At 40.0% G+C, this 22,917-nt stretch overlaps 1 protein-coding gene and 3 pseudogenes across 1 annotated transcript; 1 reads left to right on the top strand and 3 right to left on the bottom strand.

Moving 5' to 3' along the window:
- Positions 1-6,433: 6,433 nt before the first annotated feature.
- Positions 6,434-6,960, bottom strand: LOC119540633 (annotated as a pseudogene).
- A 2,501-nt stretch (positions 6,961-9,461) lies between these two features.
- Positions 9,462-10,604, bottom strand: LOC119540157 (oocyte expressed protein). The gene is made up of 3 exons (XM_037844216.1): positions 10,397-10,604; positions 9,981-10,160; positions 9,462-9,585 (listed from the first exon to the last, which is right to left on the bottom strand). Exons 1-3 carry the CDS (start codon positions 10,602-10,604, stop codon positions 9,506-9,508), a joined length of 468 nt encoding a protein of 155 aa, XP_037700144.1. The 3' UTR covers positions 9,462-9,505.
- A 2,380-nt stretch (positions 10,605-12,984) lies between these two features.
- On the bottom strand, positions 12,985-16,677 carry LOC119540632 (annotated as a pseudogene).
- Positions 16,678-21,886: 5,209 nt separating this feature from the next.
- LOC119540158 lies at positions 21,887-22,321 on the top strand (annotated as a pseudogene).
- Positions 22,322-22,917: the final 596 nt, after the last annotated feature.

The following is a 22,917-nucleotide window of genomic DNA, read 5'->3' as shown; positions in this document are numbered from 1 at the left end:
GTCAGATACATGGTTTCCAAAAATTTTTTCCCATTGAGTTGGCTGCCTCTTTACCTTTTTGAGAAATTCCTTTGAGGTGCAGAAACTTCTAAGCTTGAGGAGTTCCCATTTATCTATTTTCTCTTTTGTTGCTTGTGCTTTGGGTGTAAAGTCTAGGAAGTGGCCTCCTAATACAAGGTCTTGAAGATGTTTTCCTACATTATCTTCTAGGAGTTTTATGGTACTTTCTTTTATATTGAGATCTTTGGTCCATTTTGAGTTAATTTTTGTGTAGGGGGTGAGGTAGGGGTCCTCTTTCATTCTTTTGGATATGGATATCCAACTCTCCCAGCCCCATTTGTTGAAAAGACCATTATGGCTCAGTTCGGTGACTTTGGGGGCCTTATCAAAGATCAGTCGGCCATAGATCTGAGGGTCTATCTCTGAATTCTCAATTCGATTCCATTGATCTATATGTCTATCTTTGTGCCAGTACCATGCTGTCTTGGCAACTGTGGCTTTATAATAAGCTTCAAAGTCAGGGAGTGTAAGTCCTCCCACTTCGTTTTTCTTTTTTAGAGTGTCTTTAGCAATTCGAGGCATCTTCCCTTTCCAAATAAATTTGATAACTAGCTTTTCCAAGTCTGCAAAGTAGGTTGTTGGAATTTTGATTGGGATTGCATTGAATCTGTAGATGAGTTTGGGTAGAATTGACATCTTAATGACATTTAGCCTTCCTATCCATGAACATGGAATATTTTTCCATCTTTTAAGGTCCCCTTCTATTTCTTTTAGTAGAGTTATGTAGTTTTCTTTGTATAGGTCTTTTACATCTTTGGTTAAGTTGATTCCTAGGTACTTGATTTTTTTAGTTGCTATTGAAAATGGTATCTTTTTCTTGAGTGTCTCTTCAGTTTGTTCATTTCTAGCATATAGAAACATTACTGACTTATGTGCATTAATCTTGTATCCCGCTACTTTGCTAAATTTGTTTATTAGCTCTAGTAGGTGTATCGTTGATTTCTCAGGGTTTTCTAGATATAAGATCATATCATCTGCAAACAATGACAGTTTTACTTCTTCTTTTCCAATTTGGATGCCTTTTATTTCTTTGTCTTGCCGGATTGCCCTGGCTAGCACTTCCAGCACAATGTTGAATAACAGTGGTGACAGCGGGCATCCTTGTCTTGTTCCTGATCTTAGAGGGAAGGCTTTCAGTCTCTCACCATTGAGTACTATGCTGGCTGTGGGTTTTTCATATATGCTCTTTATCATGTTGAGGAAGTTTCCTTCAATTCCTACCTTTTGAAGTGTTTTTATCAAAAAGGGATGTTGGATTTTGTCAAATGCTTTTTCAGCATCTATTGAGATGATCAACTGATTTTTCCCTTTCGAGTTTTTAATGTGTTGTAATACATTGATTGTTTTTCTGATGTTGAACCATCCTTGCATGCCTGGAATGAACCCCACTTGGTCATGGTGTATGATTTTTTTAATGTGTCTTTGGATTCGATTTGCAAGTATTTTGTTGAGGATTTTTGCATCTATATTCATTAGGGAGATTGGCCGGTAGTTTTCCTTTTTTGTAGCATCTTTGCCTGGTTTTGGTATTAGATTGATGTTAGCTTCATAAAATGAGTTAGGTAGTGTTCCATTTTTTTCAATGTTTTGAAAGAGTTTGAGTAAGATTGGTGTCAGTTCTTTCTGGAAAGTTTGGTAGAATTCCCCTGTGAAGCCATCTGGCCCTGGGCATTTATTTGTGGGAAGATTTTTGATGACTGATTGGATCTCTTTGCTTGTGATGGGTTGGTTGAGGTCTTCTATTTCTTCTCTGGTCAGTCTAGGTTGTTCATATGTTTCCAGGAAATTGTCCATTTCTTCTACATTATCCAGTTTGTTGCCATACAGTTGTTCATAATATCCTCTTATAATTTTTTTAATTTCTTCAGGATCTGCAGTTATGTCACCTTTTTCATTCATTATTTTGTTTATATGGGTCTTCTCTCTTTTTGATTTTGTCAGTCTAGCTAGGGGCTTGTCAATCTTGTTGATCTTCTCAAAGAACCAACTTTTGGTGATATTTATCCTTTCTATTGTTTTTTTTGTTCTCTATGTCATTTATTTCTGCTTTAATCCTTGTTATTTCTTTTCTTCTACTTGGTTTAGGATTGGTTTGCTGTTCATTTTCTAGCTTCTTCAGTTGATCCATTAGTTCTTTGATTTTGGCTCTTTCTTCCTTTTTAATATATGCGTTTAGTGCTATAAATTTCCCCCTTAGCACTGCTTTTGCTGCATCCCATAGGTTTTGGTATGTTGTGTTCTCATTTTCATTCGTCTCTATATATTTAGCAATTTCTCTTGCTATTTCTTCTTTAACCCACTGATTGTTTAGGAGTGTGTTGTTTAACCTCCAGGTATTTGTGAATTTTCTAAGTCTCTGATGGTTATTGACTTCTAATTGTATTCCATTGTGGTCAGAGAATGTGCTTTGAATAATTTCAATCTTTTTAAATTTATTGAGGCTTGTTTTATGTCCCAGCATATGATCTATTCTGGAGAAAGTTCCGTGAGCACTAGAAAAGTATGTGTATCCTGGTGATTTGGGATGTAATGTCCTGTAGATGTCTGTTAAATCTAATTCATTTATCAGATTGTTTAGGTTTTCAATTTCCTTATTGGTCTTCTGTCTGGTTGATCTATCTATAGGAGAGAGTGATGTGTTGAAGTCTCCCACAATTATTGTGGAAACATCAATTGCTTCCTTTAGTTTTGCCAATGTTTCTCTCATGTATTTTGTGGCACCTTGATTGGGTGCATAGACATTTACGATTGTTATTTCTTCTTGCTGAATTGCCCCTTTTATTAGTATGTAGTGGCCTTCTTTGTCTCTCAAAACATCCCTGCATTTGAAGTCTATTTTATCTGAGATTAATATTGCTACACCTGCTTTCTTTTGGCTGTAGCTTGCATGAAATATTTTTTTCCATCCTTTCACTTTCAATTTCTTTGTGTCCCTGTGTCTAAGATGAGTCTCTTGTATGCAACATATTGATGGTTCATTTTTTTTGATCCATTCTGCGAATCTATATCTTTTAATTGGGGAGTTTAATCCATTTACATTCAACGTTTAAAACCGTGAAGGCATTTCTTGAATCGGCCATCTTATCCTTTGGATTATGTTTGCCATATTTTTCCCTCTCTATTAATATCCTTTATTGTACCCATACCGAATCTCTTTAATACTGAACCTTTCTCCAAGTCTCTCTGTCCTGTCTTTGTTTCTCTGTCTGTAGGGCTCCCTTTAGTATCTCCAGTAGGGCAGGTCTCTTGTTAGCAAATTCTCTCAGCATTTCTTTGTCTGTGAAAAATTTAAGCTCTCCCTCAAATTTGAAGGAGAGCTTTGCTGGATAAAGTATTCTTGGCTGGAAATTCCTCTCTCTCAGAATTTTAAATATATCGTGCCACTGCCTTCTCGCCTCCATGGTGGCTGCTGAGTAGTCACTACTTAATCTTATGCTGTTTCCTTTGTATGTGGTGAATTGCTTTTCTCTTGCTGCTTTCAGAACTTGCTCCTTCTCTTCTATGTTTGACAGTGTGATCAGTATATGTCTCGGAGTGGGTTTTTTTGGATTTATTCTATTTGGAGTTCGCTGAGCATTTATGATTTGTGTATTTATGTTGTTTAGAAGATTTGGGAAGTTTTCCCCAACAATTTCTTTGAATACTCTTCCTAGACCTTTACCCTTTTCTTCCCTGTCTCACCAGATTTTAAGGCTGTGTTATCTAAGATGGTAGCCACTTGCCACGTGTTGTCTATTGAGCATTTAAAACATAGCTAGTCTGAATTGAGATTTAAAGGTTAGTATGAAAAAATGTAGGATATCTCCAACTTTTTTAGATTAATCACATGTTGAAGTGATATTTTGGAGATATTGGGTTAAATAAATATAATAATTTTGCCCATTTCTTCATTTAAAAAATATCTACTAGAATTTTTCTTTTCTGAATCAACACTATTTTAAAAGTTTATTGAAGGGAAAGATTCTTTTTCTACACAAAGCTTTGTATTTAAACATTTAAAACCCTCACAACTTAAACATAAGTCAAAATTATGTAGCCCCTTCCCTAAAACTGAGTCGTTAAAACTCTGAAACTTCAAGAAAATAATAAATCACAGGTGAACACACTCAATTTAAGAAAAATGAGATAGGGGTTGAGGGACAGGGTAATGGTTTGGGGCAGGCAGCTTGCCCTTTTTACGAGGTACACCACTGCACTAAACTTTCTAACAAGCATGAATTTTTTATTTCTCAAAATTATCTTCTGCAGTATAATAATATAATACAGAAAATGCTACTTTAAATATGGAATGAATCAAAATCCACTTGATGATAAAGAAATTCGGGATGCTTAAGGAGAGACAACTACATCAAATTCTGCCATGCACTAAAATTAATCTGAGTACTACATACACTTCTAATAATAGTTTTTCCAAGCTTATTTGAGAAAGATATTATGAAATTGTAATCCAATAGTGTGCTAGAAATTGTAGGAAGCTGTAATGTATGGATCAAACCAACATGAACCATAAGCAGATAGCTGCCCTGCATGTTAGCAGGTGCCGGTCTATCTATGAGGGAGTGAGAACTGAAGATAGGAATAACAAAGGAAATCACTGGAGCCTAACAGAGTTTACCCGGGAGTTTCAACAATAGTTAATAGATCACCTGTATCTCCTCCTGGGGTTAGCTCCCCCCACCACCACCACCACCACCACGGAAGTGCCAGTGAAAGATAAGGAAGTCTTTGTGTTGGTCTTAAGGAATTAGCCCTTCCTTGAGACATGCAGCAAAGCACTTCTACTCCTGGACAAGTTGCCATAAATATTGGCCTGAGTCCCAGGAAAAGTTGGAGGTCTCACTCAGGAGGGGACGCTGTGCCTGGGACTGTGTGCCAATCTGGACTCTGATGGGCTGAAGACCCGGACTTCCCCAGCCAGTAGTATCAGATGTGGGGGCTTTCCCTGGTTTGGTGAGTTTTTCTTTTCCTTTCCTTTGCCTGCTGAACAGACTTTACTTTCAACTACCGCCTCATTAATGATAAATGCTTGTCTTGTAATTCAATAAACTTTCTTCTGCAAAGTTATACTATATCAGTTTGTGTCCCTTCCTCCCATGATTTGTTTCGCACAACAAATAGGAACAGCTCAACCTCTTTTTTGCAGGAGTTTCAAAAGCTGTGATGGCATAATTGTTCCACTCTATAAACAATATTCAGTCTTGACTACTACATCCATACAGTGTGGACTTTCTTGCAATAAAAGGTTTTTGTTTGCTTTAATTTGCCACAAGTCAGGAAAAAAAAGTCACTTTTTCCGACCCCATGTTCTGATTGGGGTTTTAGGAATCAAGGTTTGCCAAAGAGAGTGAGAACCTGTGTAAAGGGAAAAGCTTCAATGATCTGGAAGCCCTTTGTATATACCCCACTACTTTGATAACCAGGTTATTTTGTTTTAGAAGACCTACAGACTATGCCCCACAAATGTCAACTTTTAACAAGACAGACCGAACTCACTGATCGCTTCTATCTGGGTGGTCACTTATTCAATCCATGTTTTCATTTTGTTTCAACCAAGTCTAATTTCAGTGTTCTTTTATTATGTTTCCCTCAGTTTGAAAAGTTGTTGTACAGAAGGAGAAAGTAATGCTCCCAGTCCTCTTTGGAAGTCTACATTAAAGAGCAACAAGCGACAACAGACTTATCACTGACTCCATTCCCCAGGCTTCTCCAGTTTATACTCCAATCCCTTGGCCAAGAATGCCTTTTGATGACAGGTCTGGCCTGGGAAGGTGATGATGGACCTGTTCACTGACTACACCTCTGACAGTCTTGACTACCAATGCAAGCAAGACCTGAAGGACAACAGGCATAAAGCAATAGGCATAAAGATTCTTCTTACCTCTATGCACGCTTATTAGGTCATCAGTGCTCACCATCGACAGGCACATTAGATTACTAAGGGCCTCAAGGGAGTTCCCATGAGAACAAACCCAATTCTTACTTGCTGGGTCACTGACCAGACTCTCCAAACAATTATAAACGTAACAGAATTCTTAAGACACAAGAGCGTCCATTTTAACTCAGAAATGAGTAAGAAAACATGTACAATGTATAAATGCAAACAAATAAATTCTAATCAACGTTGCAGAAGGAGTCTGTTAAGTGTAACACCAGAAAGCTCAAACTAACTTTCTTAAAAACATAATATTTAGGATGGGCTAGCTAACAATCCAAAAACTGCCCATTCAAATGCTCACTTACATTCTATTTAAACATTTCTAGAGCAAGAGTGTTCACTATAATGGGCAACAACAGACAGTATATCTGGACATAACTCTAAATGTGAAAATGGGTCCACAGGCACACTCTTAACCATTTTCCCAAAGAAATATGTTTAAACGGCTTTACCATAAAGAGCAATGGCTTCCCTGTAGGGTGCAAATCAGTCTCCACAGATGAGCTAGCTTCCGTTGAAGAAGCTCTGTGAGGGGACACTACAGTCAGTCTTGGGAGAGCTCTAGAGTTTCGAGGTGTTTGAACTTTTCCTCACAGGAAGCTGATCAAATCTTCTCTAAGTATAGTTCTTCTGAGTTTTTTAACCCAAGTCAACACATCCTTATTGCGTTGCTGATAGCCTATCTGAATTCCAATATCAAAACTTTGCTGATAAGTATCCACGCTTTCTTTGTAGAGACTGGTGACGGCGGTGGCTGCGTTTTGGAAGGCGACCCAGAGAGAAATTTCTGGCTGCTGACACACTTGGTCTTTGTAGAGCTGGGCCATGGCGGTGGCCCCCGCCCTCCTCCTGCAGCTTGGGGGAAGCTGCTCGTCCTGCTCGGCCTCGGCCAGACACTGCCGCTCCCACTTGGAGAACCAATGCTCCGGCCCATGCTCCTGGATCTCGGCCTCGCCCTCCTGCATCCTCCGCGGCCTCCCGGGGACTCCCCGGCGCAGCCGCCGCGCCCTCCTCAGGCGGGGCCCTCGCGGGAGCGCCGTCGTCGGGCGGCGCCGAGACCCGGCCAAGCGGCCGGCGGCGACTCCTCGCGGCGACCCTGAGCTCTGCACCCCGAGGGCCTGCGAGCCCCGCCCCGCGGTCCCGCGCTACCCGAGACGACACCCGCCGCGGGCCTCCCCACTCCAGGGCCCCGCAGGACGGCACTGCGACCGATGACCGCCGCCCCTCGCCTCGCCTGCCGGAACCCTCCTAACGACCCGCCACGGCGTTGCGGCCTCCCCAGGGCCGCCGCTGCTGACAGCCGAGGCCTCCGCGCAGTCCGGCCTCCGTCAACGAGCCCACCCCGAAGACTCCTACTAGAAAATTTAAATTACTTATATGGCCTGTATTTTACTTCTATTTGACAGTCCTGGTCTAAGAGCGTACCTCCTCTGTCAACAGGTCGGTCTGTCCCTTTGCTACCACCTTTCCTCCTTAGTATTATGTTCTTCTGTTACCTGCAGGAGCCTTCTCATCAACTTCCTGGTCTCTTGCCTCTTCCTTGTCCTGAACAGAATCCACAAAGCACCAGGGCCTTGGGCCGTACAATTTGAAAGGTGCTAATTCTTCAACCCACAATTCCACTTCTAGGAAGCACTCCGTTAGCAACACTCCAATGTGAATACAAAAATGGAAGTAGAAATTCAACACAGCATTGTTTGAAATTGAGAAACTTGGAAACAAACTAATCAAGTAAGGGAAGAGGTAAAGCATACCCCATACCGAGGAAAATTGTGCTACCAGAAGAGAAAAAGGTATATGCAAATTTTGTAAAAGTACAAGTTAAACTATTAAAAAATGAATTCCAATAAAGAAATGAGTGGGTTAGAGATGGCAGAGAGGAAGGTCTGGAGACTTCAGCATTTTCTCTACAGCCTTGACTTTGGGATGTCACTACAGCTATCTTACAAGTTTACCATCATAAAGATGATTATTTTTAAATGCTATCTCCACTTGAAAGTGGGTAAAAGGGATAACATTCTGGCACATTCCCCTTCCTCTGGCACTACTGCTTTAATTTTTCTTTCATTCCTTTTGTTTGCACATCTTATAGCAGATTTATACTAAATATAATTGTTTCAGACAGATTTATGACTAATAGCCATGTTTTCATGTAGAAAGTGAACTCCCTTCTTAAAGAACAATGGCATCTGAGTAATCTAGCTAGATTTTTCTATTCATGAAGAGGGGATTTAAAATGCTAGAGTCTCTGGTGTAATTTCAGTTTAATCATTATTAAAGGATAACTCATTTCCAATAGAAGATCCATTCCAGATAGGCATTACTCTTAAGGTCTTCTGGTTGCTTCATTAAAGGTTACTGAATTCTTTCAGTTCCTCCCTAAGATAGGCTTCCAAATTTCCAATGACTCAATACATTGCTTTAATGTGTTCTCCTGACTAAAGGAAGGTGAGATGGAGAAGTTCTCAAAGTGAGAGTCTCAGCAGCACTGGCATCGCTTGTTAGAAATGGAAATTAAAGGCCCTCAACCAATGCAATGAATCAGAAAATCTGGAGAAGGGGCCTAGGAACTTGTGTTTTAACACGCTCTCACAGTGATTAACACATTTTAAAGTCTGAGAACCAATGACGTAAAGAAACCAATGTCGAAGGAGATACTGCAGACATTTTAAGGGCTGGGAGTGGGCTGGAGGGAAAGCATCATTAGACAATATGGAGAGTTGACCACAGGGATCGGTGAGTGATTTACTGAGGTTATAATTAGGACTATATGGTTCCACTGAGATGGATAAAGGATTACTGAAGTTGTGCGGAGGCCACCTGGAGCCTGGAATGCAAGGAGAGAGGAGGAAGGAATAAGGAACTACCTAGATAGGTGCTTGGGTATCAGATGTGAGAGGGAGAGAGGTGAGGGAGATTAGGAGGGTGACTTATATTTAGAATAGTTAGGATCTGAAGTTGTCTTCCCACCCCACCCCCTGCAGTCCCATAACTGCAAGATTAGTTTTAAGGTAGTCAGAACAAGGCAGGGAGGGGATGTGGGCATGCTAGGAGTAAGCCTGGCAGCTTGGTCAAAAAGAACAACAGTCTTGGTCACCAAAACAGATTGGCCATTTGTGAGGTCATCTGCCCCTGCATCTTTACCCCCTGTGTTTGAGGGCCTGACCCTGCCCATAACCATAAAGCCATAAAATGGGTTAGCAGTTTCAAAATGGCAGAAACTAAGAAAAAACCCAAAAACTCTACTTAGCTTTCAACCTACACATAGACATGAATGAAAAGAGTCAACCTTTTATAAGTTTGCTTAACTTTAAGTGATCAAAGATCTTTTTGCCAATGGATGAAAAAAAGCAAGGAAATTCATTTCTTTATTGGAAGAGCTTCTGTTTGCACCAAAATAATCAAACCATGATTCACAGAGACACAGGAGAATGTAATGGAGAGGTTTAAGGATACTTGTTTTTCAACTTTAGTAACAGAAACTGGGCTCACAATACTCCTTAAACAATCTTAAGCATTAGGAGTCTGCGGAGTCTGGGGACCTGCTGCACGGGACTTTAAGAACTCCTCAAGACGTTTCATCTTCTCACCTGGAGGAAAAACAATTGATACCGACCACCAGTAAGGAACAATGCTTGCTGTTTTACTGTACTGTATTTGTTCATAGGTGGCAGTAAGGGAAGGTGCTTGTAACATCGTTTCTTAGGATGGAGGCACTGAACCCGGGATCTGGGAATGGTGATGTCCAGCCGAAGCTGGTTTGGGCAGTGATGGGCCCCCAATTTCGTCAGATCTCTGCTTACCTTTCCAAGATGGTACCCCAGGATCCCCTCCCAATGGGATCCCCAGAAACTGGGTAGTGTCCTGGGGCTTGGAAACTATAAAGAGTTGTTTTGGGAAGAGAAAAGAGACTGGAAGGAAGCCAGGCAAGGCCAGAGAGGACACCTGTTGCTCTCTCCACATACAGGTTCGCCAAGATCCTCACCTCGGAAACGACGTTCCCGGTGTGACGATGCCAGGCCCAGGAGAACGCTCTTTACCCGATTCCGCACCCGGGGCCTTCCGAAGACGGTGATTTCGGCTAGGCCCTCAGAGTCTACTACATCCACCATCAGCAGGGCCTGGCTCATCCACTCAATTTTCGGAATTGTGGCTCGGTCTGGGCCTAAATAGAAAGGAGAGACTATGAGGCGCAGGATAGTGGTTGGTTTGGAGGAGCTAGATTAAGAAAGGAATGTTGCTGTGGGGGGTGGGGGTGGAGGTAGGGAAGAGCTAGAAGCTGGTGTCATTGGCCTGGGCCAAATGTGCCTGTGAATCCAAGAAAGAGGCCGCAGTGTTGCTTCACCAGTCTGTCCTGGGAATGGTGGGGGCTAGCATGGGAGCACACCCAGGTTCACCTACCGAAGATAGGGTCCACAAGCCATGCTTCCAGGTGAAACACCAGCGGGTCCGTCAGTTCCTCTACAGGAAACCACCACGGTCGGACGCGAATCCGTGGCACCGGGCGTGGTAACCTAAGCAGGCTGCTCTGGGACGCGGCGGCAGGCACCTGTTTGCCATCCTGGGCCTCAGCAGGGCAGGCCCCAGCAGCAACAGCAACGTCTACCATGCTTCCGAGCAAAGCAGCCCTCCGGGGACTCAATTACTGGGGCGAAACCTAGACCCCTCCTCCTGCTTTAAGGTTTCTAACTAGCCCCGCCCCTTCCGTCGGAGTCTCGCGCCCCACTCCTCGGGGTTCAGCTTCCGGGCGGAAATTGGTGCCGCCGCCTGGGTGCCCCTAGGCGTTTCCAGCTCTACGCCGTTCTCCGGGACTTCCGCTTCTGCCTTGGAAAAGAACTAATTTGAGCTTCAGACAGGTCTTGGATGCTCTCCATCGTCATCCCCACCTAGTAAGGCAGCACTGAGCCTCAAAGGTCCCTGCCCCAGCACATAGGTGAATAACAGTATGAGTTGGAATTGGCGACGTTGTTGACCCGAAATCACCTTTAGTGCCTAGGTGAAGGTTTCGACGTTACCCTCCAGACGTAGGTAGGCGAATCAGGCCTAGGGCAGCAGGTTCCTTGAATCTGTAAAATCTCTCTCTTCAACCCCCGTTATCTTTTGACTCTTTCCAGTTGGTTACCATCTCAAAATCATTCAAGCAAAACTAAGTGTGTCATGTTTTAAATAAAATATCAGAAATGGTCATTATAGAAAACATAGCTAGTATAGACAAATACCATTTATTTCCACCATCCTGAGACAAAACTGCTACCAATGCACATTTCTTCCCGGTTTTCTTAATTTTAATTAAAATTTAAATTGTGAAAGTTTTTGCACATGCAAGAAGTATTAGAACAAATACCCACTTATCTCTCAGATTCAACATGTTAACATTTTCCCACATTTGCTTCTTTTCTCTCTTCTTTAAAATAGTTATCACTAAAGTATCTTTCCTCTCCCTCTCTAGAGGAAATCGTTGTCCTGAAGGTGGTGTGCATCACCTCCATGCATGTTCTTATACATTTTCTAGTGCATTTCCATAAATATTGTTTGCTAGTTGTTTTAGGATAGATAACATCTGTACAAACTTATTGCTTACAGTTAGCTATACTTTGTTTTAAAAATCTTTTCAATGGAAAATTTCAATCATTTTCATAAAGGGAATGGTGTTAACGTATTGAATTCTCTCATCCATGTCATTTAGAGTTTAGCAATTATCAGTAGATAGTATCCATGAGAGGATATTTCATAGGAGATATTTTTTTTTAAATCTTCATTTTATTGAGATTTATTCACATACCACGCAGTCATACAAAACAAATCGTACTTTCGATTGTTTACAGTACCATTACATAGTTGTACATTCATCACCTAAATCAATCCCTGACACCTTCATTAGCACACACACAAAAATAACAAGAATAATAATTAGAGTGAAAAAGAACAATTGAAGTAAAAAAGAACACTGGGTACCTTTATCTGTTTGTTTCCTTCCCCTATTTTTCTACTCATCCATCCATAAACTAGACAAAGTGGAGTGTGGTCCTTATGGCTTTCCCAATCCCATTGTCACCCCTCATAAGCTACATTTTTATACAACTGTCTTCGAGATTCATGGGTTCTGGGTTGTAGTTTGATAGTTTCAGGTATCCACCACCAGCTACCCCAATTCTTTGGAACCTAAAAAGGGTTGTCTAAAGTGTGCGTAAGAGTGCCCACCAGAGTGACCTCTCGGCTCCTTTTGGAATCTCTCTGCCACTGAAGCTTATTTCATTTTCATAGGAGATATTAAATGTAACTTTATTGGATTTTTTATTTATTCAATTTAATTTTAAAAGTCAACATAGTAATACATGCACTTGCAAAAATGTCTTGAGGATTTTGTCAGTTTATAATGTCTTGTTAGTTTAATGCCTTTTGATGAAAAAAATCTTAATATAGTTAGATTTATCCATCTTTATAGTAAATGCTTTGTGCCTTGCTTAAATCCTTCCCTACCCTGAAGTCTAAAGATATTCACTATATATTCTACTAAAAAATGTTGGCATTTGAATCTTGATATTTAAGTCCTTAATCCACGTGTGGTTATAAGAGCATAAGGGAGGGATATAATTTCATCTTTTTCTAAATTGAAAACTTTTTAAAAATTTTAAATGATACCTTTATTGGAGTTGTGCCTTTTCTACCACACTGGACTGAATAAAATAAACTTGTCAAAAGTATGGTTTTGTCACTTTCTGGGACACTTAGTAATCTGCTGTTCTTTCTTCCAGGTCTCTCTGTAAACCCACATGACGCACTGACCATCTGTAACTGATAGGTCTTATGTTAGTAGTTACATTGGGAAGGAAAAGTTGTGTGCATCTCCCCTTGGCTCATGTGTCTAACCATTCCTCCCACCTACTTTGATGACTCAGAGCAACAGAGTGTACCTAGCACAAATAGCTTTACTTTTTCTTTTTAAATATGTACATGTAAAATAGTAGACAGTTAATTCTGCAGAGGCACTAGATTACTTGGATTAAACATTCTGTCCAGAGAGACAATACCAGGTTTTCCTTTTCCTCCTCAGTATTAAGTTTCAGGTTTTGACAGAAATAGCTAAACTGTTCCAAATTTGCTTCAGTCCATCCATATGTAATAAAGGGAAGTGAAGTGTATGAGACTGTTTACTTTTTGTTTCCCATCATGTGTGTGTCTCTCCCATTCTTTAAGGAAGGACAGATTTAAACCATCTTTTCTTGAATTTCATCAGATTGATCCTGATCTGTTCCTACTGTGAGGATAATGTGGTCTTTAAACTGCCATCTTACTATGCTGTCCAGCCTTCAACTTTCTACCTGCCATTGAAAACTCTGCTCCATCCCCCTTAGTTAGATGGTGGTCTGCTCATAACAAAATCAATCTTCATGGCTGAGGAAAACAGTTCTTTAGTGCTCTCCAGCCCATCTACAAGCATCTTCACAAAGCCACTTAATCTTGTTGCAACATTATGGTTTCTACCTGCAGGAGTGGAATGAACTGTGTTACAAGCCAAAGAGGGGAAAGAGGCTTTAAATAAAATTATATCTTCTCATTTTAAAATGTTAATTTAATGAAATAGTACACCCCATTTAAACTAACATTAAACATTGGAAAGGTCATTGGTTTTACCAAATAGGATGAACAAGCCATAAAAGAATTTTTCATTTTTGCTGATACCATTTCTGCATCTTATCCCAAGCAACTGCTCTCCTTTTAAGTCTCAACTTATAATGAGAAGTTAACATAATGTTTATAAGGCCCACCTCTACAGGACACATAAGATTTAATGATAATAGGAAATAAGATAGAACATGCTTGAGGGAGAATGAGAAATCTTATTTATCAGTATCTGAACCAGCTTTGATAAATAAACAGAAATATCGTTTCATCATTAACACAGATGCTAGATTAGAAGTTTTGCTTTTTTCTTGGCTAAGTGGTATCTCTAAAGAAAAATACTTCCACTTGAAGTTCACTGAAGAAGTTCTCTGTTCCAGTTCACCCACATGCTCACCCCTCCATTACCACCCTGTCTGAAAGGATGGAGTTGAACTTATCCTGGCCGATGTGGAGGGTACAGGTTTCAGCAAGTTTAGATACTGACTCCTTGGTTCTGCGAACTCCAGGAGCCCACCAGGCCCTCATAAGGGATCTGCCACTCTTACTTCCTCCTCAGACCTGTTAAGTTAAGATTTAATATCATACATACTTTTCCTCCCTGTACAATACGTGAGCAGTGCCTCCGGAGTTCAGGCCAGATGGGTGGAGGGGCCTTTGTCCCGGATCATGGACGCACCCAGGTCGGCCCCTCCATGATGGGGTGCCAGCCACTTGGCCCTCCATGTCCCTGCGGGTGCATGCAACAGTGGGGCCTGTTCCCTGCCAGTGCCTCCATTTTGGGAGCTTCCAATAATGCCCTTTTTAGCTTTTTATTTTGAAATAATTTCAAACTTACAGGACAGATGCAAAAATTAAACAAATCCCATTCAGAGAACTCCAACATATCCCACTTCAAACCATATACCCAGATCCACCAATTTAAAAAAATTTTTAAACTTGCCACCTTTGCTCAATCTATCTACTTACCTACCTACCTACCTACCTATCTATATTCTGAATATTTGAGAGCAGGTTGTACACATACTCCTTGAACAAATAATACTTCCACGAACACTTACTATGAACAAGGATATTCACTTATGTAATCATCTTAAGTGCAGTTATCAAGTTCAAGAAATATAACTTCTATAAACCATTTTTTCCCTAATATCCTATTAATGTCCTTATAAGTCTTTTCTCCTCCATTCTAAATCCCATCCCATTGTCATTATCTCTTTAGCTTTTCTTTCTTTCTAATATGTATATATGTGGAAACATATATACAACATATACTTTCCCAACTCAATCACTCCCAAGCATTCTAATCAATGGGATTAATCACATTCACAATATGGTAGTGCTCTCACCAGCTTCCATTATCAAAACTTTCCCACCTCCCCAAGCAGAAACGCTACACCCATTATGTGTTAACTCCCTGTTCCCTCGACCCCTGTCCCTGGCAACTTGTACTCTACTTTCTCATCCCATCCTCCTCACAAGCATAACATTCAGTGGGATTAATCACATTCACAATGTTGTGATATCCTCACTACTTTCCATTACTAAAACTCTTTCCCATCTCCTCAGACAGAAACCCTACAACCATTATGCATTTCTCTTTGTTTTAGTTCCTTTGGCTGCTCAAGCAAATACCATGAAATGGGTCAGGTTAAACAATGGGAATTTTTTTGCTCATGGGTTGAGGTACGGAAAAAGTCCAAATCAAGTCATCATCAAGGTGATGCTTTCTTCCTGAACGCTGTCATATTCTGAGGCTGGCTGCCGGAGATCCTTGTTTCTTCACTTGTCACATGGTGTTTCAGTTTGCTAAAGCTGCTGGAATGCAAAATACCAGAAATGGATTGGCTTTTTCAATGGAAATTTATTAAGTTACAAATTTACAGACCTACGACCATGAAAATGTGCAAATTAAGGCATCCGAAGAAAGATATCTTGACTCTGAAGAAAGGCTGATGGCATCTGGGATTCCTCTGTCGCATGGGAAGGCAAATGGTGACGTCTGCTGGCCCTTCTCTCCAAAATGTCTCTGTAAAAGTGGAGTTACAAACCAAAATACAATAGTACTGGCATTCATATTTACCCATGTTGTTACCCTTACTGTAGATCTTTATTTCTTCATGTGGCTTTGATCTATTGTTTATTGTTGATCCTTGCTTGTTCCTCCCGGGGCATTTCTCTCCCTGAGCTCTCTCCCTAAGCTCTCTTAAGTACTCCAGCTAACTAATTAAGACCCACCTTAAATGGGCAGGGTCATATGTCCATGGAAATATCTCATCAAAAGGTCCCACCCACAATTGCATGGGTCACATCTTCATGGAAACAACCTAATCAAAATATCCCACCCACAATAGGTCTGCCCCAACAAGTGTGGATTAAAAGAAGATAGTCTTTTATGGGATACCTAACAGATTCAAACCAGCACACATGGCAAGGCACATGGTGGTGTCTCCTGGTCTCTCCCTTCTCTTCCAGTTTCTATTGATGTTCAGCTTCTTGTTTCTTCTGGCTTTCTCTGTCTGAATTTCATTCTGCTTATAAATGGCTCTAGTAACAGGATAAAGACCTATCCTGATTGAGGTGGGCTGCACCTTAACTGAAGTAACCTCATCAGAAGGTCCTACTTACAATAGGTACACACCCACAGGAATGGATTAAATTTAAGAACATGTTTTTCTGGCATATATACAGCTTAATATCACTACACTCTCCCTCTTCCTGCTCCTGGCAACCTGTACTCTAATTTCTCTCTGAGTCGCAAATTCTCCATTATTTTCTTTTTGGTTATCATAGGGATTAGATTTAATATCCTAAAACTGTAACAATCTCATTTGTTTTGATACAAAATTAACTTCAGTATGATACACTGTGCTTCTATACTGTTCTATCCCCCTACATTTATGTAGCTCTTGTCATGGTTACAAGTTTATACATTATGAGTCCAAACTTACTGATTTATGCATAAAAGGCATTTATGCATTTGCCTTTTATATCCTGGAGGAAGTAAAAGTGGAGTTACAAACCAAAATACAATAGTACTGGCATTCATATTTACCCATGTTGCTACCCTTACTGTAGATCTTTATTTTTTCATGTGGCTTTGATCTATTGTTTATTGTACTTTCTTTTCAATCTGCAAAACTTTCTTTAGCATCTCTTGTAGGACCAGTTTGGTTGTGACAAAATCCCTCAACTTTTGTTTATCTGGGAATGTCTGATACTCTCATTTTTGAAAGACAGTAATTCTGGATACATAATTCTTGATTGGCAATTTTTGCTATAAGCATTTTAAATATGCCTTCCCACTACCTTCTTGCCTTTATGGTTTCTGATGAGAAAATGGCACTTAATCTTATTGAGGTTCCCTTGTACATGATATGTTGCTTCTCTCTTGCAGGTTTCAGAATTCTCTGTTTATCTTTGGCATTTGACAGTTTAGTATGTGCCGTGGTGTGGTTCTTTTTGGGTTTATTCTGTGTGGAGTTTGTTGAGCATCTTGGATGTGCATATTCATGTCTTTCATGCCAGGAGCTAAGAAAAGAAAACACTTTTTCTACTTGTTGCAGATAGGCCTGTGAGATTGCTCTCCTGCAAAACTTATCCATACAATGAGTTTAGAGAACAGCTCTAGGCCAAAATCGGGGATGGGGAGGGGTAGCTTCCTGATCATTTCTGCACATGCATTTTGTCTTGGGCATGCACATGTTGTCCTAGGAATTCCCACATTTACATGGTTATAAATGCCCTCTCTTCCCTAGGAAATAGCTTCCTAACAGTCTGGACACTTCACTTTATGTCCTACAGCCAGCAATTACTTGGTAAGGGTTCCAGGACTTGACTGCTCTCCAACAGCATTGTATGGGAGAGCTCTGTGAGCTGCCTTCTACACAAAAGGCAAGTTCTGGGATGGCAAGCAGGTTTGAATACCCTTGTTCAATACCTCAAGCTGCAGTCAGACAAACTGTGCCAGATAGCCAGACATACATGCTCCCAGTATGTGAACAAGGACATTCTGCTCCCTCCAGAACCAGGACTAGGGACACACACTGGGAGCACAGGCCAGCTCCATGCTGAGTCAGTGAAGGGTTGGGGAAGGGGCCAGCCAGGGAGCCATGAAATCCTATCACTTTTCAGTAGCCTTTTTTATTTTTTTTATTAGAGAAGTTGTGGGTTTAAAGAAAAATCTTGCATAAAATAATGAGTTCCCATATATCAACCTATTATTAACAACTTGTATTAGTGTGGTACATTTATTACAATTCATAAAAGAACACTTTTTAAATTGTACTATTAACTATAGTCCATTGTTTAAAATAGGGTTCACCATGTTGTATAGTCTTTGTTGCTGTTTTTTTTTAATTTTTATTCTAGAAACATATATACAACTTTAAAATTACCTCTTGTAACCCTATTCAAACATAAAATTCAATAATGTTAATTACACTCACAATGTTGTGTTACCATCACCAACATCAATTATCAAACTTTTCCATCAATCCAAATAGAAACTCTGTACAATGTAAGCATTAATTCCCCATGTTTGTTCTTTTGCAATCTGACTTATTTCACTCAACATAGTGTCCTCAAGGTTCATCCATGTTGTTGCATGCATCAGGACTTTATTCCTTCTTACAGCTGCATATCATTCCATTGTGTATATATACCACATTTTGTTTATCCATTCATCAGTTGATAGACACTTGGGGTGCTTCATCTTTTGGCAATTGTGAATAATCCCACTATGAACATGAGTGTGCAAATGTCCACATCCCCGCTTTCAGTTCTTCTGGGTATATACCTAGTAACAGGATTGCCAGATCATTTGGCAACCCTAACTGAGCTTCCTGAGGAAACGCCAAACTGTCTTCCACAGTGGCTGCACCATTTTACACTCCCTGCACCATTTTACATTCCCACTAGCAGTGAATGAGTCTTTCTATTTCTTCACATCCTCTCTAACACTTGTAATTTTCTGTTTTTTGACAGTGGCCATTCTAGTGGATGTGAAATGATATCCCATTGTGGTTTTGGTTTGCATTTCCCTAATGGCAAATGATTTTAAGCATATTTTCATGTGTTTATAGGCTATTTGTATTTCCTCTTTGGGAAAATGTCCCTTCAACTGTTTTTCCCATTTTTAAATTGGGTTGTCTTTTTATTGTTGAGTTGCAGCAATTCTTTATATTTTTTGGATATTAAACCCTCATCAGATATTTGTTTTCCAAATATTTTCTCCCATTGAATAGGCTGTCTTTTTACTTTCATGATAAGGTCCTTTCATGCACAAGTTTTTAATTTTGATGAGATCCCATGTATCTATATATTTTATTGTTGTCATGCTCTTGGTGTAAAGTCTAACAAACCATTGCATAACACAAAGTTCTGAAGATGATTAGGAGTTTTATAATTCTGGTTCTTATATTTAGATCTTTGACCTATTTTGAGTTGATTTTTGTATATGGTGTGAGCTTCTCTTTATATGGAACTGTCTTAATTTCTCTATATTTGAAGGACTCACTGGATATAAAATTCTTGGCTTGCAATTGTTTACTTTCAGCCCTTTAAATATTTTGTACTACTGCCATCTGGCCTCCATGGTGTCTAATGAGAAATCAGTATTTAATCTTATTGGGATTCCCAATTTGAGTGTACATAAGTCATTGCTTTTCTCTTGCTGTTTTCAGAACTGTGTTCTTGTCCTTGGAATTGGACAGTTTGATTTTTATGGGTCTGGACATGGTTTTCCTTGAATTTATCCTGCTTGGTGTTTGTTGGGATTCTTGAATGTGCATATTCACATCTTTCATTAAATTTGGGAAATTTTCTGCCATTATTTCTTTGAGCATTCCTTCTGCTCCTTTCTCTCTTTCTTCTCCTTCTCTGACTCTCAGAATGTTTATATTGATATGCCTGATGGTGTTCCACAGGTCTCTTAGGCTTTGTTCATTTTTTTTAAATTCAGTTTTATTGAGATATATTCAAGTACCATACAGTCATCCATGGTGTACAATCAACTGTTCACAGTACCATCATATAGTTGTGCATTCATCACCCCAATTTATTTTTGAACATTTTCTTATACCAGAAAGAATCAGAAGAAGAATAAAAAATAAAAATAAAAAAGAACACCCAAATTATCCCCCCCATCCCACCCTATTTTTCATTTAGTTTTTGTCCCCATTTTTCTACACATCCATCCATACACTGGATAAAGGAAGTGCAATCCACAAGGTTTTCACGATCTCACTGTCACCCCTTGTAATCTACATTGTTATACAATTGTCTTCAAGAGTCAAGCCTACTGGGTTGGAGTCTGATATTTCAGGTATTTACTTCTAGCTATTCCAATACATTAAAACCTAAAAAGTGTTATCTATATAGTGCATAAGAATGTCCACCAGAGTGACCTCTCGACTCCATTTGAAATCTCTCAGTCACTAAAACTTTGTTTCATTTCGCATCGCCCTTTTGGTCAAGAAGATGTTCTCAGTCCCATGATGCCGGGCCCAGATTCATCCCCAGGAGTCATATCCTGCGTTGCCAAGGAGATTTACACCCCTAGAAGTCAGGTCCCATGTAGGGGGGAGGGCAGTGAGATCACCTGCCAAGGTGGCTTAGTTAGAGAGAGAGGGCCACATCTGAGCAACAAAGAAGCACTCAGGGGGAGACTCTTAAGCATAACTGTAAGCAGGTTTAGCCTCTCTTTTGCAGTAACAAGCTTCATAGGGGCAAGCCCCAGGACAGGGCTCAGCATGTCAAGCTGTCAGTCCCCAATGTTTGTGAGAACATCAGCAACAATCCAAATGAGGAGTCCAACACCTCTGCATCCTCTCCCAGCTCCTGGGTGGGTGGGTGGGGGGCGAATATATATTTTTATTCTCCACCCAAATTACTTTGGAATGTGTTGCTATTTCACTCTACCATATCTTACATCATTGCTGTGTGTTTTCTATCTCTCATGCAGTCTCAGATGAAAACAGAACCAAACTTCTGAGGCTGGTTGGCTGTATGGTGCACTTTACAACATCATCCAAGAAGACACCAGGATCAATCTCAACAATATCAACAGAAACCAAAAATAGAGGTGGGATCATTTCATTAAGATCTGTGGAAGATCCTCCTGTCTAATGGAGTGAATCACTGTGACATACATAGGACCCCAAATGGATCTTAAGAATTTTATACCAACAGAAACACTGCCAGCTTCTACTGAAAGGGAAAGAGAGAGTAAGAGATGACGAAAAATCTGTAGGACCACCAAAATTATACAGAAAGGAAACCAGCTGATAAAACTACTCAGAGACAAACCTATGCTACACTTCATGAAAAAGGAAGGATGCCCATAGGGCAGAGACGTGAGCCCAGAGGGCAGAGTCATGAACCAGAGAAAATTATTCCCAGGCCTTAAAAGAAAATGGTATTTGCCTGGCTGAAGAATGACATTGATTGGGACCAGTGATTCCTTTTCTTCCTTCCTTTTACTTCTCTTTGAACTGACATATCTATAATTGTTATCCTATGCCTGTCCCATTATTGTTATTTGAGAGCAGACAACTTGATTCTTAAAATTCACAGGTTTATAAATGGAGAGGAATTATGCCTCAGAATGTATCATACCCAGAGCTTCATTCTTACTTGATTTAGATTATTTAGATGATGGTATTTGGGAGTTTTAAGATGGTGAGATTAAAATGAGATTTTGGACTTTGAGTTAATGTTGTAATGGGTTGACTTAGTGATGAGGTGAATGTATTTTGCAAGTGGAATGGACATGTTCCTTTGAGGGTCAGAATGCCATTTATGGTAGGCAGAATAATGAATTCCCAAAGATGTACATGTCCTTATCTCTGGAACCTGTGAATATATTACCTTGCATGGAAAAGGGGAAATAAGGTTGCAGATAGAATCAAGGTTGCTGATCAACCGACCTGAAATAAAATTATTGATATGGATAGGCAAAATGGAATCACAAGTGTCCTTAAAAGTGGGACAAGGGGAGTGCCCAGCAGCCTGACACCCGACTCTCCCACAAAGCGGAGCTCAGTCAAATGCCTGGGAAGGCTGCCATACTAAAATCAAAATGGCTTCCCCAAGGAAGCCCACACTGCACAGCTAACGAGGGTTGTGGAGCAATCTTCTCAGGGAAAAGGGGAAGTTAACCCCAGAAGAGCTGCAGCCAGGACCCCTGCACATGGAGCTGCAAAGGTTCCACCACCATTGCCATAAATTTTGAGCTGTGTTTGGAAAATACTGGCCAGAAAGGGAAAAATGATAAAATTTTTCCTCATGGCGAATAAACAAGGACAGACCCGACTTTCTAAGTACTATGAACACATGGAGATTAATAAGTGGATACTTCTGGAAACAGAAGTCATAAAGAACTGTCTCTCTCGATCCAGTGAACAATGCTCTTTCATTGAATATAAGGATTTTGAGCTGATATATCGTCAGTATGCAGCGCTCTTTGTTGTGGTTGCAGTTAATGACACTGAGAACGAGATGGCTATTTATGAATTCATTCATAATATTGTGGAAATTTTAGATGAGTACTTCAGCTGAGTAAGTGAATGGGATATAATGTTTAATTTGGATAAAGTACACATCATTTTGGATGAGATGGTGTTAAATGGCTGCATTGTGGAAACTAACCGGGCAAGAATTCTTGCCCCTCTACTAATTTTTGATAAGATATCAGAAAGCTGAATAGTGGAAGGCCTGGCCAGACAACACTGATTTATAGAAATGCAAATGCCATGAAATACCTCTCAGCATCTGTAGTCCAAAAGAATCTGGAAGACCACACAATGCAAAATGGGGTATCCTTTCACAGACATCATAAATAGGCATTTTCCACATTTCCTAAATAGAAAACAAAACTGTATTTTAAAATGTGATGTATAAGGAAAATTTTTATCTAAATTGAATGTTACAAGTTTTATTGTCTAACTGTAGGCATTTTTCCCCCACCTTAAAATTTGGGAAAAGAAAGGTTTGGGTCTATGCTTTCTTTCAACTATTAAAAAAAATTTTTTAATATTATAACACAAAATTTGCCATTTTTAAGTGTACAGTTCAGTGGCTTTGCTCATACAAAGTGTTGTGTTACCATCACCACCTTCCATTCACTAAAACTTTTTCATCACCCCAAACAGAAACTCTTTATCCATTAAGCAGAAATTCACCATTCTCCTTAATGCACCTCTCATAAACTTTTTGCTCTGTGAAGTTTCTTATTCTAGATATTTCATATAAATGGAATATTTTTTTAAAAGTGGAAGAAGGAAGCAAAAGAGGTTATA

This window comes from Choloepus didactylus, chromosome 7 (genome assembly GCF_015220235.1).
Source record: "Choloepus didactylus isolate mChoDid1 chromosome 7, mChoDid1.pri, whole genome shotgun sequence".
NCBI lineage: Eukaryota > Metazoa > Chordata > Mammalia > Pilosa > Megalonychidae > Choloepus > Choloepus didactylus.
This window is presented reverse-complemented; position numbering and strand designations above follow the sequence as displayed.